The sequence below is a fragment of the Neofelis nebulosa genome, chromosome 12 (genome assembly GCF_028018385.1).
Source record: "Neofelis nebulosa isolate mNeoNeb1 chromosome 12, mNeoNeb1.pri, whole genome shotgun sequence".
NCBI classification, from domain to species: domain Eukaryota; kingdom Metazoa; phylum Chordata; class Mammalia; order Carnivora; family Felidae; genus Neofelis; species Neofelis nebulosa.
The window spans coordinates 38,741,530-38,766,286 of NC_080793.1; the positions used below are offsets into that span (position 1 = coordinate 38,741,530).

The 24,757-nt window shown below is 39.0% G+C and overlaps 1 protein-coding gene across 1 annotated transcript in view; it reads right to left on the reverse strand.

Moving 5' to 3' along the window:
- Positions 1–24,757, reverse strand: part of UBAP1 (ubiquitin associated protein 1) — a 65,177-nt gene that overhangs the window by 16,018 nt on the left and 24,402 nt on the right. The window contains exons 2-3 of the mRNA XM_058695104.1: positions 12,385–12,425; positions 1,661–1,785 (exon numbers count right to left, since the gene is read on the reverse strand). Of these exons, the coding sequence (XP_058551087.1) occupies positions 1,661–1,785; positions 12,385–12,418 (159 nt within the window). The 5' untranslated portion in view covers positions 12,419–12,425. The remainder of the gene's footprint in view (positions 1–1,660; positions 1,786–12,384; positions 12,426–24,757) is intronic.

The window sequence follows — 24,757 nt, forward strand, 5'->3', positions numbered from 1 at the left end:
AAAGTGAAAACCACCAAAATGTCCATCAAGCAATGAATGGAAAAACAAAACGTAGTGTTATCAATACAACAGAACATTATAAAGTCATAAAAATGAATGACATACCAACACTTCATTCATCACACATTGATAAACCTTGAAAACATTATGCTAAAGGAAAAGAGTCAATCACAAAAGACTATCTACTGTATTATTCCACTTATATGACATGTCCAATATAGGCAAATTCATAAAGACAAAGTAGATTTAGTGGTTTCGAGGGGCTAGGGTGAGAGGGAATGACTGCTAATGGCACTGCATTTCTTTTGGGGGGATGAAACTACTTAGGAATAAGACAGTAATAACGGTTATACACTCTGAATATACTAAAAACCATTTATGTGCAAACCTAAAAAGGCAAATTTCAAGGTATATGAATATCTTGATAAAGCTATTATTCTAAAAAATGTAACTATAGTTCTCCCATTATAATTACTCACTGCATTTAGACTGGAAGATAAATATTTCTTAGAGTAACATGTTGGTGCCTTAGAGAATCTCCCAGAAACAAAACTCCTTTGCCAGAAAGCTGTATTTTTTTAAATCTTAAGTCACAGGAAGAAGTGTTTGATGGATAGTGTACTCTGTTTTCCCATGTGACTCTTTCTCTAAACTGTAAGCTCCTTGAGGACAGTGATTAAGGTATTTATCTCTATCCCCAGCCCTAGTGGAACACTGCTCAAAAGCAGGCATTCAGTAAATGTGTACTGAAGGAAGAAAGGAAGTCACAAAACATAAGGCTATTTGCTGCTTTCAAGAAGTAATTCTGTACATTTATATATAACTGCACTTTAAAGATGAGAGGATTAAGAAGCTATTGAAGAGGTGGCATTTAAGCACAGTCTAGAAGAATAAGCAGATTTTAACAGGTAGACAGCTTTCAGTACAGTGAGGAAGAGGAAAATATTCTAAGTGGAGGTAACAGCTCATGAGAAAAAACATAGTACAGATAGGTAATATACACGGTATATTCAATGAATTGGCAGTAACCTGGTATGGAGGAAACATGGAGAAGATAATGAGCCAAGGTGCTTTACCACAACCTTACATCTACACTTGATTCAATAAGGACTGGTGAACCAGTGTAAGTTTTTTTTTAACAGGGATGTGACAATTTGAAACTTTAACTTAGTAGTATTATTCTAGAAACAATATGGAAAATAAAAAAAAAATGCTACAAGAAGAGGGGCCAATTAAAAAGGCTATTGCAATAGTGCAGGTGAAAAAATAAGGTTAAGGATGAACTGGATGGTAAAGGTGAGACACAGCAGAGAGAAAAATATCACCTTATTTGAATGACCAAGAAGATAATGAGGACATCAAAAGAGAGAAGGAAAAGAGGCGAATGAGCAAGTCAGATGGACAATGGAGATTTGTTTCAGACAAGGCACAGAATCCCAGGAATACACAGTCTAACAGATTGCAGAAGGTCTGTAACAGATATATAAACATATGTAAGTATGTGTGTGAGAGAGACAATGTGAGCCAAGCAATAACAGTTGCTATAAAAAATACAAATAAGAGATAAGAGAATGGTTTTTTTTCCTATTTCACTATACATCAAATTCTTACTTTTTAAATTTTTAAATGCACTAAACTTTAACTAAAAATTACCACTTACCTGTATTTCTCTGACAACCTGCAAACAATCAGGCAAGGAGAAGCCAATAGGTAGACCAACTTTAGCTGGTGTTTTGAATTTGTCTCCTATCTTAAATGGGACATCATCAAGGTAACTGAAAGTCCCTATAATCAAAAATAAAGTAGAAAATATCAGCAAAAAACTTTATTATTTGTTTTGCTATACTCTTACATCTAGGATACAACATTAAGTTATGCTAGCCTAAAACCAGAAGTTAGAGAGTTGCTTCTCTGACTGCTTACCTTCTCCTGACCCTAGATCTCCGTGCAGGGAGGAAATCCTACCTGAGCCTACTTGATCTTATAAGGGTTTATTTTCGATTATACTTAGCGAAAGAGCCAAAGTACTCACAGAAGCCTAAAAGGCCTCCCCAAAGCCCACTATCCCTCTGCCCTCAACTGTCTGTCGCCTCTAACTACACTAAATCAAGGTGATTCTCTGTCCCTCAACCATGACAGAGTCAAATCTTCCTCAAAAATTCTGCACTGGCTGCTCCCTTTATCTGGACTGTTCTCTTAGATATCCACATGACTTATTCCTTTGTCTCCTTCAAGTCTTTGTTCAAATGTCACTTTCTCAGTGACGCTTACTCTGACCATCCTATTTAAAGTTCCTACATGTCCCTCACTGCAGTACTCCCATGTTACTATCTATCTTTTCCTCCACAGCACTTAGTACCTTCTAACATATTATTCATTTTTAAATTATATTTATTGTCTGTCTGGCCCAGTGGAATGTAAGTAAGCTCCTTGCAGGCAAGTATGTAAGTCTATTTTATTCACTGATACTGTCTCAAAACATACACATATTAGGCACTTCATAAATACTGAATTAATGATAGAGCCTCCACAAAAGAATCTCCTTGACTAGATTTCTCTACTTCAGAAAGAATCATTGTTAATTAATACAAGGAATTACTCTACATTTTTTTAAGACTATATTCTGGAGCAGATGTGGAAATATTCAAGAACCACAACATTTATGAAAAAAGGAAAACCAGACCAGACCATGGGAATCAGAACAGGATTATCAGGAGACATAAGCCATATACAACTGAACTGCTTTAACTCCCTAAAGGTTCTCTGCCTAATAGCTGAATCATACAGAAAGACCAGGACATTATCACTGATTTATGGAGTCAGACAAAATGCGAGCAGCTCTTGTATGTAACTCTCACTAACTATACACTCCAAATTGTACATGGTTTCTTTTCTGGACCAGGTTTGGGGATAACTTACTGGCAGAACCATCACGGACAATAAAACAGTTGATAAAATTAATTCTGCTTTTTGACTATTAGTAGCTGTAAGGATTGCTTCTGGGCCTCACACTAGACAGTAGTGTATTTTCTTGAGTGCTCATGGACAAAATAAGACAATTAAACCTCTTCCATGAAGATGCCTTCTCTCCCTTTCTAAAAATTGATAGATTTCAAGACTTAACAAGCTCAAGATGTAGCTGTAATCTTGTCATCATTCCCATTTCCTCAGGTAAATACTGCTCTGATACACCTGACACCCTCCATCAGGAAGAAGGTCCCTGCTCCCACCCTTGGGGGCTAGAGTTTCTAACATATCTTCTATCCAGAATTAAAACATTTTATGTATCTCCCACTCAGCTAGCAAATTAAATTCAAAACCGTGTCCAATTTAACAATTTTTCTGGGGAATAGTTTCCTAGTGGGTCATATTTTTTTTTTTTAACGTTTTTTTTTTTTTTTTTTTTTTTTTTTGGGACAGAGAGAGACAGAGCATGAACAGGGGAGGGGCAGAGAGAGAGGGAGACACAGAATCGGAAGCAGGCTCCAGGCTCTGAGCCATCAGCCCAGAGCCTGACGCGGGGCTCGAACTCACGGACCGTGAGATCGTGACCTGAGCTGAAGTCGGATGCTTAACCGACTGAGCCACCCAGGCGCCCCTGGGTCATACTTTTAAAAGTACTGTTTTCTCAGATGGCAATGCCTGTCACATTCCCACCCCTTTCTACTTGATTATTTCTAGTCCTTTAAAAATGAGCTTTACAACTCCCTTCTCAATCTCAGAACACCCAGTTTACACCAGCACCTCAGGTTGTACGACTGTGTTAAGTTTCCTTATATTCCGCCTAGAGACTGTGAGAATCTGAGTGTCCCCTAAGAAGGGATAAAAATGTTTCAAATTTATACCTCCCAATCTCAGAGTAATATCTGGCAGAAGACATGCTCAATAAAGTAAAAAACAAAGAATACATGGTCTTATGCTTCTTTCATATTTAATTCTCACCCCCATGCTAATTCACATTCAATTAATATTTATTAAAATTCAAAGTAATTTACCAAAACTGGCAAGGCTAGTCACAGAAATGTACCAGGTACCCCCACCCCTCAAAAACCTATCACGTATCATCATAGCTTGCCAACAAAACCAAGTATTGGTTACAACACTAAAACTCTGTCACTTACAAAATTCTTTATATTATAGAGATTAAAAGGAAAGTTGTATCTAATTTTAAAAACTGGGAGGGAGGGCATCTGGGTGGCTCATCCAGTTGACTCCTGGCTTCAGCTTAGGTCATGATCGAGCCCATGTGGGACTGTGTGTGGAATGTGGAGCCTGCTTAAGATTCTCTCTCTCCCCCTCTGCATCTCTCCCCTGCTTGCTCTCTCTAATAAATAATAATAAATTTATCTGCCCTCCATGAACACAGGTGCTCAAATTTTCCTGAAAGTTAAATTTTAACTTTAGCTAGTATCCTGATTAACTCGAAACAAAGTTGAAACTAGCGTTTTCTAAGAAGCACTGGAAAGATTTACAGTCAAACTAATAATCACAAAATTAAGTCTTTTGTTTAACAATGTTTATTCATTCAGGGGAGCCTGGGTGGCTCAATCAGTAAAGTATCCAACTTCAGCTCAGGTCATGATCTCACAGTTCATAAGTTCAAGTCTTGCATCAAGTTCTCTGTTGTCAGCACCCCAGAGGCCACTTCAGATCCTCTGTCCCCCCTTTCTTCCTTCCCCTCCCCCACTCTCTCTCTCTCAAAAATAAACATTAAAAAAAAAGAATGTTTATTCATTCCAAGTAGGTTTATATAACACACACACTGAAAAAAATCCTATCCATAATATACAAGCATATATGATATATAAATATAAGAAAACTCATCCACACGAAAAGTAACAAAAAAAAATCTTTTTTAATGTTTTGCTTCTATTTGAGAGAGACAGTGCGTGATCGGGGTAGGGGCAGAAACACACAGATACAGAATATAAAGCAGGCTCCAGGCTCTGAGCTGTCAGCACAGAGCCCAATGTGGGGCTCAAACCAATGAACCGTGAGATCATGACCTGAGCTGAATTCTGAAGCTTAACTGACTGAGGCCACCCAGGCGCCCCCTAACAAAATTTTCTTAAGTGAACAGTTCTGTTGGGGCACCTGGCTGGCTCGGTGTAATGTGTAACTCTTGACCTCAAGGGAGAGATTACTTAAAAATAAAATCGTTTGAGGGGTGCCTGGATGGCTCAGTTGTGTGAGCGCCTAACTCTTGGTTTCAGCTCAGGTCATGATCCCAGGGTCATGGGATTAAGCCCCGAGCTAGGCTCCATGTTGAGTGTGGAGGCTGCTTAGGATTCTCTCTCTCTCCCCCTGTGTCCCTCTCCCCAGCTCATGCTCTCTCTCTCTAAAAAAAAAAAAAAATTTTTAATGAAATCTTTTAGAGACACCTGGCTGGCTCAGTTCGTTGAGTGTCCAACTTCAGCTCAGGTCATGATCTCACAGTTTGTGAGTTTGAGCCCCACATCGGGCTCTGTGCTGACAGCTCATGCCTGGAGCCTGCTTTGGATGCTCTGTCTCCCTCTCTCACTGCCCCACCCCTGCTCACAATCGCTCTGTCTCTGTCTCTCAAAAATGAATAAATGTTAAAAAAAAATTTGTTTAACGAAACCTTTTTATAAATATCTTTTTTAAAAGGGCATTTAAAGAGATGGCAACAAAGCAAACAACCCTTTAACGAATATATCAAAATATGTATTTCTCATTTCTCAATACATCTTTTTTTTAATTTTTTTTTTAACGTTCATTTATTTTTGAGACAGAGAGAGACAGAGCATGAACAGGGGAGGGGCAGAGAGAGAGGGAGACACAGAATCGGAAACAGGCTCCAGGCTCTGAGCTGTCAGCACAGAGCCCGACGTGGGGCTCGAACTCACGGACCGCGAGATCGTGACCTGAGCCGAAGTCGGCCGCTTAACCGACTGAGCCACCCAGGTGCCCCTACATCTTATTTTTTAAATAGATTCAATGAAAGCTCAACTACAGAGAATTAAACACTATGACTAATAATTTTCCAGCTTACACCAAATACTTTTTACTTTCAGTCTTTTTTTTTTCATGTTTATTTATTTATTTTGAGAGAGAGCATAAGCAAGGGAAGGGCAGAGGCAGAAGGAGAGACAGAATCCCAAACAGGCTCCACACCGTCAGCACAGACTCCAATGTGGGGATCAAACCCATAAACCGTGAAATCATGATCTGAGCCAAAACCAAGAGTCCCACACTTAAGCTACCTAGGCACCCCTTTCAGCATTTATTACTGAATATCTTTCTTTTTCTGAGTATCTTTCTAAAATGTCTGGGCCTGTTTTCTTAAAATTTAGTTTAGAAAAAGAAAATTAAGTATATCTGTGATGACTGAGGCTGTGGCAGTTCCCTGAAGTCAGGTTCTGTATCGCTTTGCATTATGCCACAGAAGAGACCAGGCTGAAAATGTAGTATATCTCAGGATAAATTCTGGGAAGACTTCATTGTGTTTTCTTTCTTTCTCAATTGCTGATATACTGGTGATCCTGTGACCTGCCTGTTTCCCTGAAACAAAGTTACAATTCCAGGGAGGAGGTGGGATGAATTCTTAATGGAGGATAGAAACTGGATTATGCTTAATTCAGGTCTTACTGTAAACTCAAATTGAGGATTAAAATTTAAGTTTTTGAAAAAGAAGAACAGTAAAGACCAAACTTAAAATTAAGTGAAAAACACAATTCCATGACTGGGTATCACTACCTTCAAGCTGTGAAGTCGGCTTTAAAATTAGACACATGGACAGATAAATAGACACACACGTATACAGACACACATTAAAATTATACAGATATCTGCTATAGGATATGAAGTCACAATAAATGTTACTCACACCCTAACAACAACAGCCAGACAACCTACAAAATCAGCTTTTAAATACAGAGTGTCTGGCATTCAATCAAAAACAAGACACACAAAGAAGCAAAAAATGTAACCCATCATTAAGAGAGGAAGCAGTCATCAGACCCAAACTGAGTGATGGCCAATATATTGAAAGTATCAGAAAGGTGGTGAACATGTGTTAGCAGATGAGGAATTTCAATAAAAGGCAGAAATATAAAGAGACAAAACAGTAATGCTAGAAATGAAAAATGCTGTATCAGAAAAGAAAATCTTTGACAGTTCATAACCAGGCTACAGTGATAATCAGAAGACAATACTTAGCAGAGAAAACAATCAGAGAACCTGAGGTTAGGTCAAAAGAAATTAACCAAATTGAAACACAAAGGAAAAGAAAAAAGAAAAAAATGGAACAAAGCCTTAAGAAAGCTTTAGGAGTATCAAACAGCCTAATATGTGCATGATTAGAGTTTCAAAGGTAAGAGAGAAACAATGGGGCAGAAAAATTTAAAAGAGATAATGGCTTGCAAATTTTCCCAAAGTGATAAAAGACATCCACCCACAGATCCAAAAAGTTTAGCTAACTTCAAGCAGGATAAATACACAGAAAATCACACCAAGGCACATCATGGTCAGATTGTTAAAAACAAAGAGAAAATCTTGAAAGAAGGTGGGGAGCAGCAATGATTAAATGATGGCCAATTTCTCTACATTACACTGTAAAGCATAGCTGATCAACTTTTGAAACAATTTAAATCTTTTTTTTTTAATGTTTATTTATTTTTGAGAGAGAGAGAGCGCAAGCAGAGGAGGGGCAGAGAGAGAGACACAGAATCTGAAGCAGGTTCCAGGCTCTGAGCTGTCAGCACAGAGCCCAACGTGGGGCTCAAACCCACCAACTGCGAGATCATGACCTGAGCAAAGTAGGACACTTAACTGACTGAGCCACCCCGGCGCCCCAACTTTTGAAACAATTTAAAATAAAATACCTTTCTCTATACCTCAGCAAGAAAAGGATGTCAATATCCTGGTAGAAATTAAACCAAGGGCAAAATGAACCTCCCTTAAAAACTAGCTAACTAGGGGCACCTGGGTGGCTCAGTCGGTTAAACTTCTGACCAGCTCAGGTCATGATCTCACAGTTCAGGAGTTCGAGCCCCAAATCGGGCTCACAGCCCACTTCAGATCCTCTGTCTCCCTCTCTCTCTGCCCCTCCCCAGCTTACACATGCTCTCTCTCTCTCAAAAATAAAGATTGTAAAAAAAATTTTTTTTAATTTAAAAAAAGAAAAATAAATTAGCTAAGGGCACCTAGCTGGCTTAGTCAGTGGAGCACTGTGACTCTTGATCTCTAGGTTATGAGTTTGAGCCCCATGTTGGTGCAGAAAGAGTTTAAAAATAAAATCTTTAAAAAAAAAAGTTAGCTAAGTAAATGGTCATAAATAGGATACCCTGGCATTTCAAAGGAGAGAGTTTAGTTTCATTAAGTTATATCTTATTATACAGACTTCTTTTTTTCTAAATTAGAATCTCAGGGCATTTTCCCAGATAGTAAAAGAATAATTTTTGTTCGTTGAAACATTTTTAAAAGCCCTTTAAAAGTCGTTTCTGGAAAATAACTTTTTTCTTGGATGAAACAAGTGGAAAATGAGTTAAAAACTAAAGGGGATTAACATTGTAAAACACCAGGCTCCAGGAAAAGCCTGATTTACACTGACCCAAGGGTTTGCAATTTACATATTCTAAGAACAATATTTTTTAATTTTTTTTAACGTTTATTTATTTTTGAGAGACAGAGCTCAAGAGGGGGAGGGGCAGAGGACAGAGGAAGGCACAGAAACTGAAGCAGACTCCAGGCTCTGAGCTGTCAGTACAGAGCCCGATGTGGGGTTTGAACCCATGAACTCTGAGATCATGACCTGAGCCAAAGTCAGACGCTTAACCGACTGAGCCACCCAGGCACCCCTAATGTTTATTTATTTTTGAGAGAAAGTGTACAAGCAGGGGAGGGGCAGAGAGAGAGAGGAAGACAGAGGATCTGAAGCAGGCTGTGTGCACTGACAGCAGAGAGCATGATGTGGGGCTTGAGCTCCCAAATTGCAAGATCATGACCTGAGCTAAAATCGGGCACTTAACCAACTGAGCCACCCAGGCACCCCTATAGGAACAATAGTTTTAAAAGTCTTTGAGAATTGTTTATATCTCTTATTCTGTTATTTAGGGATATGTAATTATTAATGACAGTGGAAGAAGTTCAACCTCAGTTGAAAAAAACAAACTTGAAGGTAAGTTAAATACCAGTCATAAGACAGCATAGCAAAAAAATCTAGTCAACTCAAATATTTGAAAAGAAAAAAAAAAACTATTTAATATCCAGTCACAAGAGCAGATGCTACCTCCTGTCCACACCCCAAAATGCCCCTGGAAGAATTACACACACACATATACCCACTAACCCCAATGAGCCAGTCAGATAATACCTAACTTAGGGAGAATCAATCCACAGGCCTATAAGCTAGGCTGTGCCAATCAGATTCTCCCTTGGCCAAAAGACAGAAAAACTTCAGCTATATGATGCTAGCTGCTTAAACTGAAAGATCAAGTACCAAGCAACACCATATGGGGGGAGGGGGTGCATTTCTGGCCCTATGCACTCTATACAAGTAGGCAAGTAGGCCAAGAAAGCAAGTCTATTAAGAGAAGAACAAAAATGGAGCACACCCGCAGAGAAAAGCAGTAAGGAAAGGCTATGTAGCCTTCTGAGAGATGGGAGCAGATGCCTTAGTTTCCTGGCTTTCTGATTTGTAAGGCCAAGCTGAACTTGATTACCCACACTCAGCTACCTACAAGACTGCCTACTCCCATTTTTTTTTTTTTTTGCCTATTTCCTTTAATTTCTATTCCTTAAACTACATGATATCTAAAAATAAGACTCTTTACTCTAAAAACTCAACGAAAGCAATGGAAATTCAGGTAGGAACTCAGCAGTTTAAAGCAGAAGAAGCTGAAGAGAGAAAGAGAAAATCTATTCTCAAATTTTTTTCCGAATATTTTGCTTAATAAAATTTTGGTGAGGAATGCAAGGTGATGGAGGACTTTCTAAAAAACAAGTCTTTACTGATCAGGTAACTTCAAAATTAGAATCTTCTCTCTGGATTGTTTAGCTGAAACACATAATCTGGAGTCCATCTTATTTTCACTCCAGTCAAAAAGGATTTCCTAAAGAGCCAAGATATATAACTTGTCTTTTGAAATAAGGTAAGTTAAAATTTTTCTTTTTTGCTATTTTCTCCCCTAGGTCTTTCCTCTGTCATTTGCTGTCCTCTTTTTTCTTGAAAAAAAGCTATCCAGAAGCAACTTCAGATCTGCCTCTCTACTATCATCCAAATACTACAAAAGTGCCACATAATAATCCTTAAATAATACAAAATAGGTTACCTGGCAGATCTGATGCCCCACCTGCTACACAGAATGCAAATTCCAGAGTCTGAATGACTTAACTCCAAAAGGATTTAACAAAACATATACAAGTGATGCATGTAAGGATAAACACAACAGTAATTCAAAATATTAAACTCTTGTATAAAATATACTGGCAAGTTAGAACCCCAGTGACTGCTCCAGCACCCTGACTCAGCTGATACTAACAAGCAACCATTTGTACATCAGAAGAGCATACCAACACATGTTGCCATGCCGTCTGGCAAACCATTCTTACAATGACATGATTTTAAAAATGGAAAATCAGCTTTAAAAACCTACTTAAATTAACGGTGTTGTCTGGATATTTCTGTTGTTTAATTCTACTATATGAAAAGAGGGTCTAATTTTAACTTCTTAGGCATCTCTATTCCTCCCAAATGCATATAATAAGTCAGCTAGGTGTCCGACTTCAGCTCAGGTCTGATCTCACCATTCATGGGTTCTAGCCCCACATCAAGCTCTGTGCTAACAGCTCAGAGCCTGGAGCCCTCTTCAGATTCTGTGTCTCCCTCTCTCTCTAAGCCTCCCCCACTCACATTCTGTATCTCTCTCAAAAATAAATAAACATTAAGAAAAAAAAATTTTTTTTAAATAACAAACTATTATGGGGCATCTGGGTGGCTCAGTCGGTTAAGTGTCTGACTTCAGCTCAGGTCATGATCTCGTGGTTTGTAAGTTTGAGCCCCACGTCGGGCTCTGTGCTGATGGCTCAGAACCTGGGGCCTGCTTCAGATTCTGTGTCTCCCTCTCTCTCTGCCCCTCCCCTGCTCATGCTCTGTCTCTGTCTCTGAATCATAAATAAACGTAAAATAAAAATTTTTTTTTAATGATAAACTATTAGTTTCTTTTTAATTAAAAAAAATTTTTTTTAATGTTTGTTTTTGAGAGAGAGAGAGAGAGAGAGAGACAGAGCATGACAGCGGAGGGGCACAGAGAGAGGGAAACACAGAACTCAAAGCAGGCTCCAGACTCCGTGCTGTCAGAACAAAGCCTGACGTGGGGTGCGAACCCACGAACTGCGAGATCATGACCTGCGCAGAAGTCGGACGCCCAAATGACTGAGTCACCCAGGCACCCCCATATTTAAAAATTTTTTTTAATGTTGATTTATTTTTAAGAGAGCGAGCGAGCGAGCGTGCACACAAGCAGGGAAGGGGCAGAGAGGGAGGGAGACAGAATCCAAAGCAGGCTCCAGACACAGGGCTCCAACTCAAGAGCCGTGAGATCATGATCTGAGCCCAAGTCAGATGTGTAACTGACTGAGCCACCCAGGTGCCCCAGATGATAAACGATTAGTTTCAAATTTTTTTTTTTTTCAACGTTTTTTATTTATTTTTGGGACAGAGAGAGACAGAGCATGAACGGGGGAGGGGCAGAGAGAGAGGGAGACACAGAATCGGAAACAGGCTCCAGGCTCCGAGCCATCAGCCCAGAGCCTGACGCGGGGCTCAAACTCACGGACCGCGAGATCGTGACCTGGCTGAAGTCGGACGCTTAACCGACTGCGCCACCCAGGCGCCCCTAAACGATTAGTTTCAAATGCAAAACTGTAATTACTACTAGTGACATTCCTGTAATTACTGATCCGCTGATCATGGTTTATTTGTAGTAATTACTTCCTATTATTGTGGGACAGGAAGGATGAGGGGATGGACACTAAACCAAACCAATATTAAGTATTAACTAAAGATTCAGAATTTTTCACATTTGAGATGGCAAAGAACTATGACCACGGGATAAGAAAGGGAATGGTAACTACTTCAAAATACTGCTGAAGAACAATAAAAATAGATAGGCTCCCTATCCATCCCTGGTAATTTTAAGTACAATAACCAGCGAGACTCTAAAGTTTAACTACCTACTTAAATACTTAAATACTAAATTACCTGAAATCCATTGGAATGTATATGCTACCCTGTTGTGCAACTTTTTCTCAAGCTGCCCATTTAAATAAATAAAAAGGGGCACTTACTTAAACAATGCTAAGTGATTTCAAATCCTCTAATCAAATCATAACTTAAACCATTATATCTAACAGTCCACTTACCATGAAAATCTGCACCCAACTTCTTAGAAGCCATTTAGAACCTGAAAAGCAAAGAAATATTTTTAGGCACATGATACTCTGAGGGGATATAAACAAATTATAGGAATATTGAGACTATAGGGGCATCTGGGTGGCTCAGGGTTAAGGATCCGATTCTTTGATTTCGGCTCAGGTCATGATCTCACAATTTTGTGACAGAGATTTGCATGGGATTCTCTCCCTCTCCCTATCCCTTCCCCACTCACGCACGTGCTCTCTCTCTCTCAAAATAAACAAACATGAAAAGAAAAGAAAAGAAAAGAAGAGAAAAGAAAAGAAAAGAAAAGAAAAGAAAAGAAAAGAAAAGAAAAGAAAAAAGAATATTGAGACTACAAAAAAGAAACCAGAAGACTAAAAGGTTCCAGGACTGATACAGTCCTCAAATTTCTCAGCCCCAAAGTCTCAAAAAAGAAAGCAGAAAGGAAGAGATACTAGTTTTCTACAGAAAAGTTAACTATTTATAAAACTGCATGTTCTGAATATACTAAATATATGAGAAGAAAAGCATACTAACCTTTGACCAATTGATATGTGGACTACCAAAAGGAAATAACTACAAAGCATATACCTTCTTGATACAAACTACAAATATGGCAGTAATAGATTAAAAAAAGCATTTTTCAGTTATGCAAATATAGACCTTTTGCTGGCAACTAACTCTAACAGTAATTTCTTAAGCAGGGAATGAATTACATATAATCTTCTGTACAGTTTAATTAGTATAAAATTTTTCTAAATAAAAGAAAAATATCAAAACCACACATCTAGCTTAATATTACCTTTGCATTTTCAACCCCTATATAAGTAGGTATTAAGTCCTGTCTTACACAAATAATCTGAGCTCTTCAACTTAAAAGTTTATTGCCCTTGACATGATGTTTATACCTTTAACTTGCCTAAAACATAAGCAGGAAAAAAATTAAGGTTAGCTATACGAATTTATGGTCTTTGGTCTATTAACCTGCATTACAATACACTGAAAAGCATCATACTGAAAATAATCCATTTTCACTGAAAGTAAAAAAAAAAAAAAACCAAGTGTATTACACCTGTCTTGTGAAAATTATTCAAAATAGAATTAAAATCTGCACAGGATTTATTACATTTGTTTACTTTGAAATTGACAAGGGGATTTTAAATTTTACATGGAAAGGCAAAGAAAATAGAATACCCAAAATGATTCTCAAAAAGAAAAAGTTGGAGAACTTATCACCTAACTTCAAAGCTTACTATTAAGCTACAGTAATTAAGATTGTGGAAATGGCATAAGGATATCATACATCCCAAAAAGAGAGTCCAGAAATAGAGCCATACACATATAGCCAGTTGATTTTCAACAAAGGCACAAAAGCTTAAAGGGGAAAGGATCATCTTCTCAACAAATGGTGCCAGACATTCATATGCAAAAAAATAAACCTTTATCCATACTTTGTATCATATATAAAAATTAATTCAGGGAAATGGGAAGATAGTGGCTCAGGGGTACAGGGTTTCTTTTTGGAGTGATGAAAATGTTCTAAGACTGATTGTGGTGGTGACTGGACTTTTTTTTTAATAGGAGGGTTTTTGTTTGTTTTTGAGAGAGAGAGAGAGAGAGAGAGAGAGAGAGAGAGAGAGAGAGAGAGAGCGCACATGCAAGGGGACGAGGGGCAGAGAGAGAGGACAGGATCTGAAGCGTGCTCTGCAGAGAGCCCAATGAGTGGCTTGAACTTCCTAAACCATGAGAACATGACCTGAGCCAGAATTCAGAAGCTTAATGGGGCGCCTGGGTGGCGCAGTCGGTTAAGCGTCCGACTTCAGCCAGGTCACGATCTCGCGGTTCGTTCTCGCGGTCCGTGAGTTCGAGCCCCGCATCGGGCTCTGGGCTGATGGCTCGGAGCCTGGAGCCTGTTTCCGATTCTGTGTCTCCCTCTCTCTCTGCCCCTCCCCCGTTCATGCTCTGTCTCTCTCTGTCCCAAAAATAAAATTAAAAAAAAAAAAAAAAAAAAAAACGTTAAAAAAAAAAAAAAAAAAAAAAAGAAGCTTAAGCAACTGAGCCACCCAGGCACCCCCAGACTGTATACTTTAAGTGGATGAACTGTGGGGCACCTGGGTGGCTCAGTCGATCAAGCATCAGACTCTTGATTTCGGCTCAGGTCATGATCCCAGGGTTGTGGGATTGAGACCCGTATCGGGCTCTGCGTTGATTATGGAGACTGCTTAAGATTCTCTCTCTTCCTGGCCCTCTCCCCTGGTCTCTCTAAAATTAAAAAAAATTTTTTTAATTAAAAAAAAAATGCATGGTGCTCACTTCAGGAGTACATGTGCTTTAAAAAAAAAAAAAAAAAAAGGGTGACTTATACACAGTATCTGATACACCACAACCACACAGACAAATCTCAAATGTATCATGGTATATGAAAGAAGCCAGCATCAAAAGGTAACATATTGTATGATTCTACTTACAATGAACTATAGGAATAAAAAAAAAATAGGGCTCCTGGGTGGCTCAGTCTGTTAAGCATCTGACTTCAACTCAGGTCATGATCTCACAGTTTGTGAGTTTGAGCCCTGCGTTGGGCTCTGCGCTGACAGTTCAGAGCCTGCTTCAGATCCTCTGTGTCCTTCTCTCTCTGCCCCTCCCTTGTTTGCACTCTCTTCCAAAAATAAATAAACATTAAAAATAAATAAAATAGAGACTGCTTCTTTAAAAAACAAAAAAAGGAATAAAAAATAGGCAAGACTATAGGAATAAAAAAGTAATCTAACTACCAGGGACTATACAGGATAAAATGTATTATGTAAGGGGCACCTGGCTGGCTCATTCCGTACAGCATACGACTCTTGATCTTGGCCGAGGTGGCAAGTTTGAGCCCTGTGTTGGGTGTACAGATTACTCAAAAATAAAATCTTTTTAAAAATTAATAAAATTTAGAGGTGCCTGGGTGGCTCAGTCAGTTAAGCATCCGAATCTTGATGTCAGCTCAGGTCTTGTCTCAGGATTGTGAGTTTAAGCCCCATGCTGGGCTACACACTGGGCATGAAGTCTACTTAAAAAAACTAAGGGGTGCTTGGGTGGCTCTGTCGGTTAAGCACCCAACTTCAGCTCAGGTCATGATCTCATGGTTCACAAGTTCAAGCCCTGCGTTGGGCTCTGTGCTGACAGTTAGGAGCCTGGAGACTGCTTCAGATTCTGTGTCTCCCACTCTCTCTCTCTGCCCCTCCCCTGCTCACACTCTCTCTCTCAAAAATAATTTTTTTTTAAAAAGGCATTTAAAAAAAACTAACTAAAAAATAAAATTACGAGCACCTGAGTGGCTCAGTCGGTTGAGCATCCGACTTCAGCCCAGGTCATGCATGATCTCATGGTTTGTGAGTTCAAGCGCCACATCAGGCTCATTGCTGTCAGCACAGAGCCCACTTTGGATCCTCTGTCCCCCTGTCTCTCTGCCCCTCTCCAGTTCATGCTCTCTCTCAAAAATAAAATATTGTATAAATAAATAAATAATTTTTAATTAAATTTTAGTAAAATTTTAAAATGTTTTAACCAAAGTGGATCCTCTAGGTGGTAGAATTTGAAATAATTCATGACATTTCTCTATGGCTTCTGAACATTCTATTGCAAACAGGTATAAAATTCATAATTTCTGGGGCACCAGGCTGGCTCGGTTGGAAGAGTGTGTGACTCTGATCGTAAGACTGCCAACTGAAGCCCCATGTTGGGTGTAGAGATTACTTTAAAAATCTTTTTTTAAAAATTTGGGAACACCTGCATGGCTCAGTCAATTAAGCATTTGACTCTTGATTTTGGCTCAGATCATGATCTCATGGCTGGTGAGTTTGAGTCCCAAGTCGGGCTCTGCATTGACAGTGCAGAGGCTGCTTGGGATTCTCCCTCCCTCCCTCTCTCTCCTTGCCCTTCACCCACTCACTCTCTCAAAATAAATAAACTAAAAAAATTTTTGTCATACCTTCTTTAAAGTTTTACTTGAAATTTTCTGGTTTTTGGGGGGCACCTGGGTTGGTCAGTTGCTAAAGCATCCGACTTCAGCTCACATCATCATCAATAGTTCTTGAGTTTGAGCGCCACATTGGGCTCTCTGCTGTCAGTGCAGAGAGCCCAATGCCTCCCTCTCTCTCTGCCCCTGCCTCGCTTGTGTGTGCACACTCTCAAAAATAAATAGAAACATTAAAAAAAAAGTTTCGGTTTTCCAGCACAAGGTGGGGATGAAGTATTCTGGTTGATATTCTAATTAGTGAAGATTTGAAATTATAAAGTACATGGATCATCAAAACATTTTACATATGCAGAAGACATTTCATTGGCGAACATGCTTTTACAGTCATCAAAATGTACATAAACCACAATACAGTGAGACTTTAAAATTTTTTTTAATGTTTATTTATTTTTGAGAGATGGAGACAGAATATGACTGGGTTAGGAGCAGAGAAGGAGACACAGAACCCAAAGCAGGCTCCAGGCTCCAAGCTGTCAGCACAGAGCTTGACGCAGGGCTTGAACTCACGAGCTACAAGATCATGACCCGAGCTGAAGTCGGATGCTCAACTGACTAAGCCACCCAGAAGCCCCAAGACTTCTAAACCCAATAAGCAAGAATGCGGGCAGCCTCAACCTTCACACACAGACATATATCAGAAATATGTTTTTCTAAGTGTCTGTAGAGAAAAGCAGTATTTAAGCATCCACCAAAGAAAGCTGTGAATATGCTCCTAAACAGATACAGAAAATGAGTATTTTCATCTATATGTCCCTAATATTTATTAATATTGTGGGATATAAGCAGTTTCAAGAAGGAGCTGTTTTGAGATGTAAATGGCTTGGGAGAGGCTGCTTGGGCCTCTGATTTAAAAATAATTTTTATGGAGGGTCTGGATGGCTCAGTCGGTTAAGCATCTGACTTCGGCTCAGGTCATGTCTAGCCCCATGATGGGCTCTGTGCTGACAGCTCAGAGCCTGGAACCTGCTTCAGATTCTGTGTCTCCCTCGCTCTCTGCCCCTCCCCCACACATGCTCTTTCTCGGTCTCTAAAAAATAAATAGGGGCGCCTGGGTGGCGCAGTCGGTTAAGCGTCCGACTTCAGCCAGGTCACGATCTCGCGGTCTGTGAGTTCGAGCCCCGCGTCAGGCTCTGGGCTCATAGCTCGGACCCTGGAGCCTGTTTCCGATTCTGTGTCTCCCTCTCTCTCTGCCCCTCCCCCATTCATGCTCTGTCTCTCTCTGTCCCAAAAATAAATTTTAAAAAGTTGAAAAAAAAATTAAAAAAAATAAAATAAAATAAAAAATAAATATTAAAATAAAAAATAAAAGATAATTTTTATTGGCAGTTACATGGCCCACAGCCGCTTGCACCCACTCTATTGTACACTTTTTTTCATTAAAAAATTTTTTTTAATGTTTATTTATTTTTGAGACAGAGAGAGACAGAGCATGAACAGGGGAGGGTCAGAGAGAGGGAGACACAGAATCTGAAGTAGGCTCCAGGCTCCGAGCTGTCATCACAGAGCCCGACGCGGGGCTCGAACTCATGGACGGTGAGATCATGACCCGAGCCGAAGTCGGATGCTTAACCGACTGAGCCACCCAAGCACCTCTACTGTACACTTTCAATCAACACTTTTTCAGACTAAAGGCCAAAACCTAAAAAGTTATTAATAATAAAGTAAGATAAAAAATAATTTTGCAAGGCCCCTGGGTGGCCAGTCAGTGAAACATCTGGCTCTTGACTTCAGCACAGATCATCTTACAGTTCATGGGTTCAATCAAGCCCCACATCAGGCTCTGCACTCACAGTGCAGAACCTATTGGGATTCTCTCCACCCCCCATGACTCTCCCCTGGTCATGTTTCTCAAAATAAACTTAAATATTAATAATTACTATTATTATTTTGCAAACAGGGGGTGCCTGGGTGGCCCAGTCAGCTGAGCATCCTACTCTTTTGATTTCGGCTCAGGCCATGAAAAAATGCTCAACATCACTCATCACCCGGGAAATACAAATCAAAACCACAATGAGATACCACCTCACACCTGTCAGAAGGGCTAACATTAACAACTCAGGCAACAACATATGTTGGCGAGGATGCAGAGAAAGAGGATCTCTATTGCACTGCTGATGGGAATGCAAACGGGTGCAGCCACTCTGCACAACAGTATGCAGGTTCCTCAAAAAATTAAAAATAGAACTACCCTACAACTCAGCAATTGCACTACTAGGTATTTATCCAAGGGATACAGGGATGCTGTTTCAAAGGGGCACATGCACCCCAATGTTTATAGCAACACTATCAACAACAGCCAAACTATGGAAAGAGCCTAAATGTCCATCGATAGATGAATGGATAAAGACGATGTGGTGTATATATATACAATGGAGTATTACTTGGCAATCGAAAATGATGAAATCTTGCCATTTGCCACTATGTAGATGGAACTAGAGGGTGTTATGCTAAGCAAAATTAGTCAGAGAAAGACAAGTATCACATGACTTCACTCATATGAGGACTTTAAGATACAAAACAGATGAACATAAGGGAAGGAAAGCAAAAATAATATAAAAACAAGGAGGGGAACAAAACATAAGAGACTCTTAAATACAGAGAACAAACAGAGGGTTGCTGGAGGGGTTATGGAAGGGGGGATGGGCTAAATGGGTAAGGGGCTTAAAGGAATGTACTCCTGAAATCATTGTTGTACCATGTGCTGACATGGATGTAAATTATAAAAAATAAATAAATAGAAAGAAAAAAAAAAAGAGTCTCATGCTCTACTGACTGAGGCAGCTAGATGCCCCTAAATGGATTCTTAACAACTTTTTTAAAGAAAAAAACGCCCCTAAATGGATTCTTAATAGCTTTTTTAAAGAAAAAAAAAGCTCCACCAAAACACAACCCACAAAATGGGAGGGGCTTGTATCTAGAATACATAAATAAGTCCACAACTCAATAATAAAAAGACAAATAATCCAACTAGAAAATAGGCAAAAGAATATGAATGGTCAATTATTCAAAGAAGATATACACATAAGATGATGTTCAACATCATTATTCATTAGTCAGGGAAATGCAAATTAAAAACTCACCTTCCTATTCCCCATTTAAAAAAAATTTTTTTAATGTTTATTTTTGAGAGAGAGGGAGAGACAGACAGAGGGTGAGCGGGCAAGGGGTAGAGACAGAGGGAGACACAGAATCCGAAGCAGCTCCAGGCTCCGAGCTGCCAGCACAAAGCCCGACGCAGGGCTCAAACCCACGAACTGCGAGATCATGACCTGAGCCGAAGTTGGACACTCAACCAAATGAGCCACCCAGGCACCCCTCCTAGTCCCCATTTTAAAGCATGCATATTACCTTCAACAAAGCAAAATTTCTACTAAAAAATAGTAAGTGAAAATTAAAATACCGTATTCCTTATTACTAAATAAAAGGAAATAAATTATTTAAAAATTTGCCTCACTAAAGGTGATAAAATGTAGATTTTCTAGGGGTTTTCTTTAAATAGTAAAACAATTCACTGAATGCAACTCCTACATTTTCCACAAACCTTAAGAAACAGGAAATTCATATCTGGTCACTTACATTAAAGATTTTTCTAATGTCTGATATGCAGTAAAACTTCACTGTCTCTCAAGGACCAAAAGGATTTTAATAGCTATTTGGGTCAATATTTTTTTCCTGGAATATCTGAAACAAATCAAGTGAGACAGATAATTTATTGCTATTTATATTTCCTTATAAGCTTCCCATATTTAATTATAACTATTTCTTATAACATATTCCTATAATCTAAATGTTTAATTATGGGGAAATGATTAAATAAATTATGGAAAAATTCAAAAGACAAGTGGTAATGCAATTAAGAATGTTTATTAGGGGTGCCTGGGTGGTTCAGTTGGTTAAGCATCCAACTTCAGCTCAGGTCATGATCTCATAGTTCGTAGGTTCGAGCCCCACATTGGGCTCTGTGCTGACAGCTCAGAGCCTGGAATCTGCTTCAGATTTTGTGTCTCCCTCTTTCTCTGTCCCTCCCCAGCTCATGCTCTGTCTCTGTCTCTCAAAAATAAAGTAAAACAAAACAAATGCTTATTAAGAGCATATAATTGAAAATAAGTGTAAGTTTTAAACTGTTTTTACAAGTTGGACTGAGTTACTTTAACTATGTAAAAAATGTATACAAAACAAGACTGAAAAAAATACATTTGCCCCCAATGTAAAATTATAAGTGCTCACAGGGGGAAAAAAATCCTAAGTAATCATAAATTTCCATTAAAATAAATATAAGTGCTTATATTAAAGGAAAAATATCAAGTAAATAAGAACAGCACACATTCTTAAATGACAAACTCTTACACTAATAAAATGTAGAACTCCCTGAAGCACCCAGGAACTTAACAGCAATGTTGTTGTTGTCTTAAGTTTATTTATTATTTGCGGGGGGGCGGGGGGGGGGGCGGACAGAGAAAGGGGGAGAGAGACAATCCCAAGCAGGCTCCACACTCTGTGCTGAGCCCAAAGTGGGTCTCGATCCCAAGGGATCCTGACATGAGCCAAAATCAATAGTTGGACACTTAAACGACTGAGCCACCCAGGCACCCCAACAGTAATGTTCTATTTTTGCCAGTTTAGTGCCACTTCAGTTCAAATGCTATGGAAAGAAAACCTGGTACCTTAAAATTTAACTAATTAGATATCTGAGAACAAAAAGAGATGGGGAAATAGGTAAAAGGAAGAGAACTGCATGGAGAAGAGGAGCTAGAGTGCAAGAAACAGAAGAGATGGGATAAGGAATGGAAAAAGGGAAAGGTGAGGAGTGTAGGGGTAGGAAACCAAGACAATGCAAACATCCTGCCAAAGCAAAGGCCCTTTCTTAAAGAGAAAGCCCAAGGGCAATTACAATGATGTTCTCATTTTCTTTCTTCCCTTTTTTAGATCATTAAATTCCTATTACATGAAATTACATTCTATAGTTTCCTAATACACAACAGCAATTTAGTATCTCGGTAAGCTATCACAGTCACACATTATACTGCAACAAGAGATACAATCAGTAATTTCCCAATATACAAATTAATCCAGAAAATTCTCCAACTTACAGAAAAAGAAGCTTCTGGAAATCATCAGATTTCAAGTCTAAAAACAAAGTTAACACCTATACAACTAGCATTCACACCAATATGTATAAGACAAAAATCACACTTGTAGAAGCCATTAATATGTCAATTCTAGGCTATACTATATTCATCAGAAAAAAGCTTTATTTTTTCACAGATCGCAAGAGATATTTTGGAGCCTCAGTTCCAACAGTAAAACAGTAAATAAGGGTAGTAGATTGAATAATACGCCAACCCTAAACATACCATAAATCTATCACAGTAGAATAAATTAAGCAAAAATATTTGTTTCCATATTAAATATTTAGTACTCATGGGGTGCCTGGGTGGCTCAGTCGGTTGGGCATCCGACTTCAGCTCAGGTCATAATTACAGTCTGTGTGTCCGAGCCCTGCATCAGGCTCTGTGCTGACCACTTAGAGCCTGGAGCCTGTTCCTTAGTATGTTTCTTCCTCTCTGCCCCTCCCCACTTGTGCTCTGTCTCTCAAAAATAAACGTTAAAAAAAAATTAAATATTCAGTACTCAGGATAAGTGATATCATCATTTACTATATACACAGTAACTTTTAAAAGAGGTCTCTATGGCAAAACGAAAAGCTAGCAACCATGTTAATACCACCTCCCCCTTTTTAATGTCAGTGATCCATGAAACCCAAAAGTCTGGAAACCGTTTTCCTACACCACATGTAAAATAACAACCTCAAATGAATATGGTTATTAAAAAAACAAAAAACATATCTTTGCATAATGCTTGAGACTGAGAAAGAGCTCAACAAAGGTTGGTAAAAATATAACTTAGAAGAGAGTAAACCACTTGCCAAGTACTCTACCTACCAGTAAACTGGTGTACCTATACACAATAATGTAGATTTTTATTTGAATATTAATATTAGACTCTTATTCTGGGGTGCCTGGGTGGCTCAGTTGGTTAAACATCCCACTTCAGCTCAGGTCATGATCTCATGGTTAGTGGGTTCGAGCCCTGCATCGGGCTCTGTGCTGACAGCTCAGAGCCTGGAGCCTGCTTCAGATTCTGTGTCTCCCCCTCTCTCTCTGCCCCTTCCCCACTTGTACTCTGTCTCTGTCTCTTAAAGATGAATAGATGTTAAAAATAAAAAATAAAAAAATATTAGACTCTTATTCTGATGAACATGGCCATGAACACTGAACAGAATTTTTATGAGACCCTACTTTCAGTTTCTTCAAGTCTGAGAATTAGCCAGAGACATTATTTTCAGGGTCTATCACTGTCCACAAGCTCTGTGTTTGCAAAACTAATCCCCTTACATCAGCATATTTGGCTTAAGATGGAAGACCAACAATAGAGGTCAACAGTACACAGATTCATACTGAGGAGCATTTCAATAACACAAGTTTTTCTTTTTGCATTAATTTCTACTTTCAATTCAGCTGGAATAGTGCTTGTTCAGTCAGATTTGTCCTGAGAACCACTGTTTTACAGAGAGTGAAAATGGAAAACCTAAATTTGAATCACTAACCTGCAGAAACAAGATCTAATAGGCCCTGCCATTTTAGAAAACAGGAGCATATGTTTGTGTGAATACAGAAACAAATATGGTGGTTCTATTTGGATGATGGGTTTACAACATGGGGCACTTGGTTTTCTCTTTTGTGCTATTTGCTTTCCAGGTTTTCTATATGGAGCACGTATCTCTTGATGGACACACCTTGTAACTAAGAAAAAAAAACCTAGGACTCACAAACATATGGCCAACTAATCTTTGACAAAGCAGGAAAGAATATCCAATGGAATAAAGTCAGTCTCTTCAGCAAGTAGTGCTGGGAAAACTGGTCAGTGACATGCAGAAAAATGAACCTGAACCACTGTCTTACACCACACACAAAAAATAAACTCAAAATGAATGAAAGACCTAAACATAAGACAGGAAGCCATCAAAATCCTTGAGGAGAAAGCAGGCAAAAACCTCTTTGATCTTGGCTGCAGCAACTTCTTACTCAACACATCTCCAGAGGCAAGGGAAACGAAAGCAAAAATGAACTATTGGAACCTCATCAAAATAAAAAGTTTCTGCACAGCGAAGGAAACAATCAGCAAAACTAAAAGGCAACCGACAAAATGGGAGAAGATATTCGCAAATGATGTATCAGATAAAGGATTAGTATCCAAAATCTATAAAGAACTGATCAAATGCAACACCCAAGAAACAAACAATCCAGTGAAGAAACGGGCCAAAAACATGAATAGACACTTTTCCAAAGAAGACATCCAGATGGCCAAATGACACATGAAAAAATGCTCATCACCACTCATCACCCGGGAAATACAAATCAAAACCACAATGAGATACCACCTCACACCTGTCAGAAGGGCTAACATTAACAACTCAGGCAACAACATATGTTGGCGAGGATGCAGAGAAAGAGGATCTCTTTTGCACTGCTGATGGGAATGCAAATGGGTGCAGCCACTCTGCACAACAGTATGCAGGTTCCTCAAAAAATTAAAAATAGAACTACCCTACAACTCAGCAATTGCACTACTAGGTATTTATCCAAGGGATACAGGGATGCTGTTCCGAAGGGGCACATGCACCCCAATGTTTATAGCAGCACTATCAACAATAGCCAAAATATGGAAAGAGCCCAAATGTCCATCAATGGATGAATGGATAAAGAAGATGTGGGGTGTGTGTGTGTGTGTGTATACATATATATATATATATATATATATATATATATATATATATAATGGAGTATTACTTGGCAATCGAAAAGGATGAAATCTTGCCATTTGCAACTACATGGATGGAACTAGAGGGTATTATGCTAAGCAAAATTAGAGAAAGACAAATATCACATGACATCACTCATATGAGGACTTTAAGAGACAAAACAGATGAACATAAGGGAAGGGAAGCAAAAATAATATAGAAACAGGGAGGGGGACAAAGCATAAGAGATTCTTAAATATGGAAAACAAACACAGGGTTACTGGAGGGGTGTGGGAGGGGGGATGGGCTAAATGGGTAAGGCACATTAAGGAATCTACTCCTGAAATCAGTGTTGCACTATATGCTAACTTGGATGTAAATTTAAAAAATAAATTACATATAAATACATACATACATACATACATACACACACACACACACACACACACACACACACACACACACACCTAGGAAGCAACAGAGGGAAAGAATACCCCAGATACCTATAAGGGGACTAAACAGAAACAACACAGTA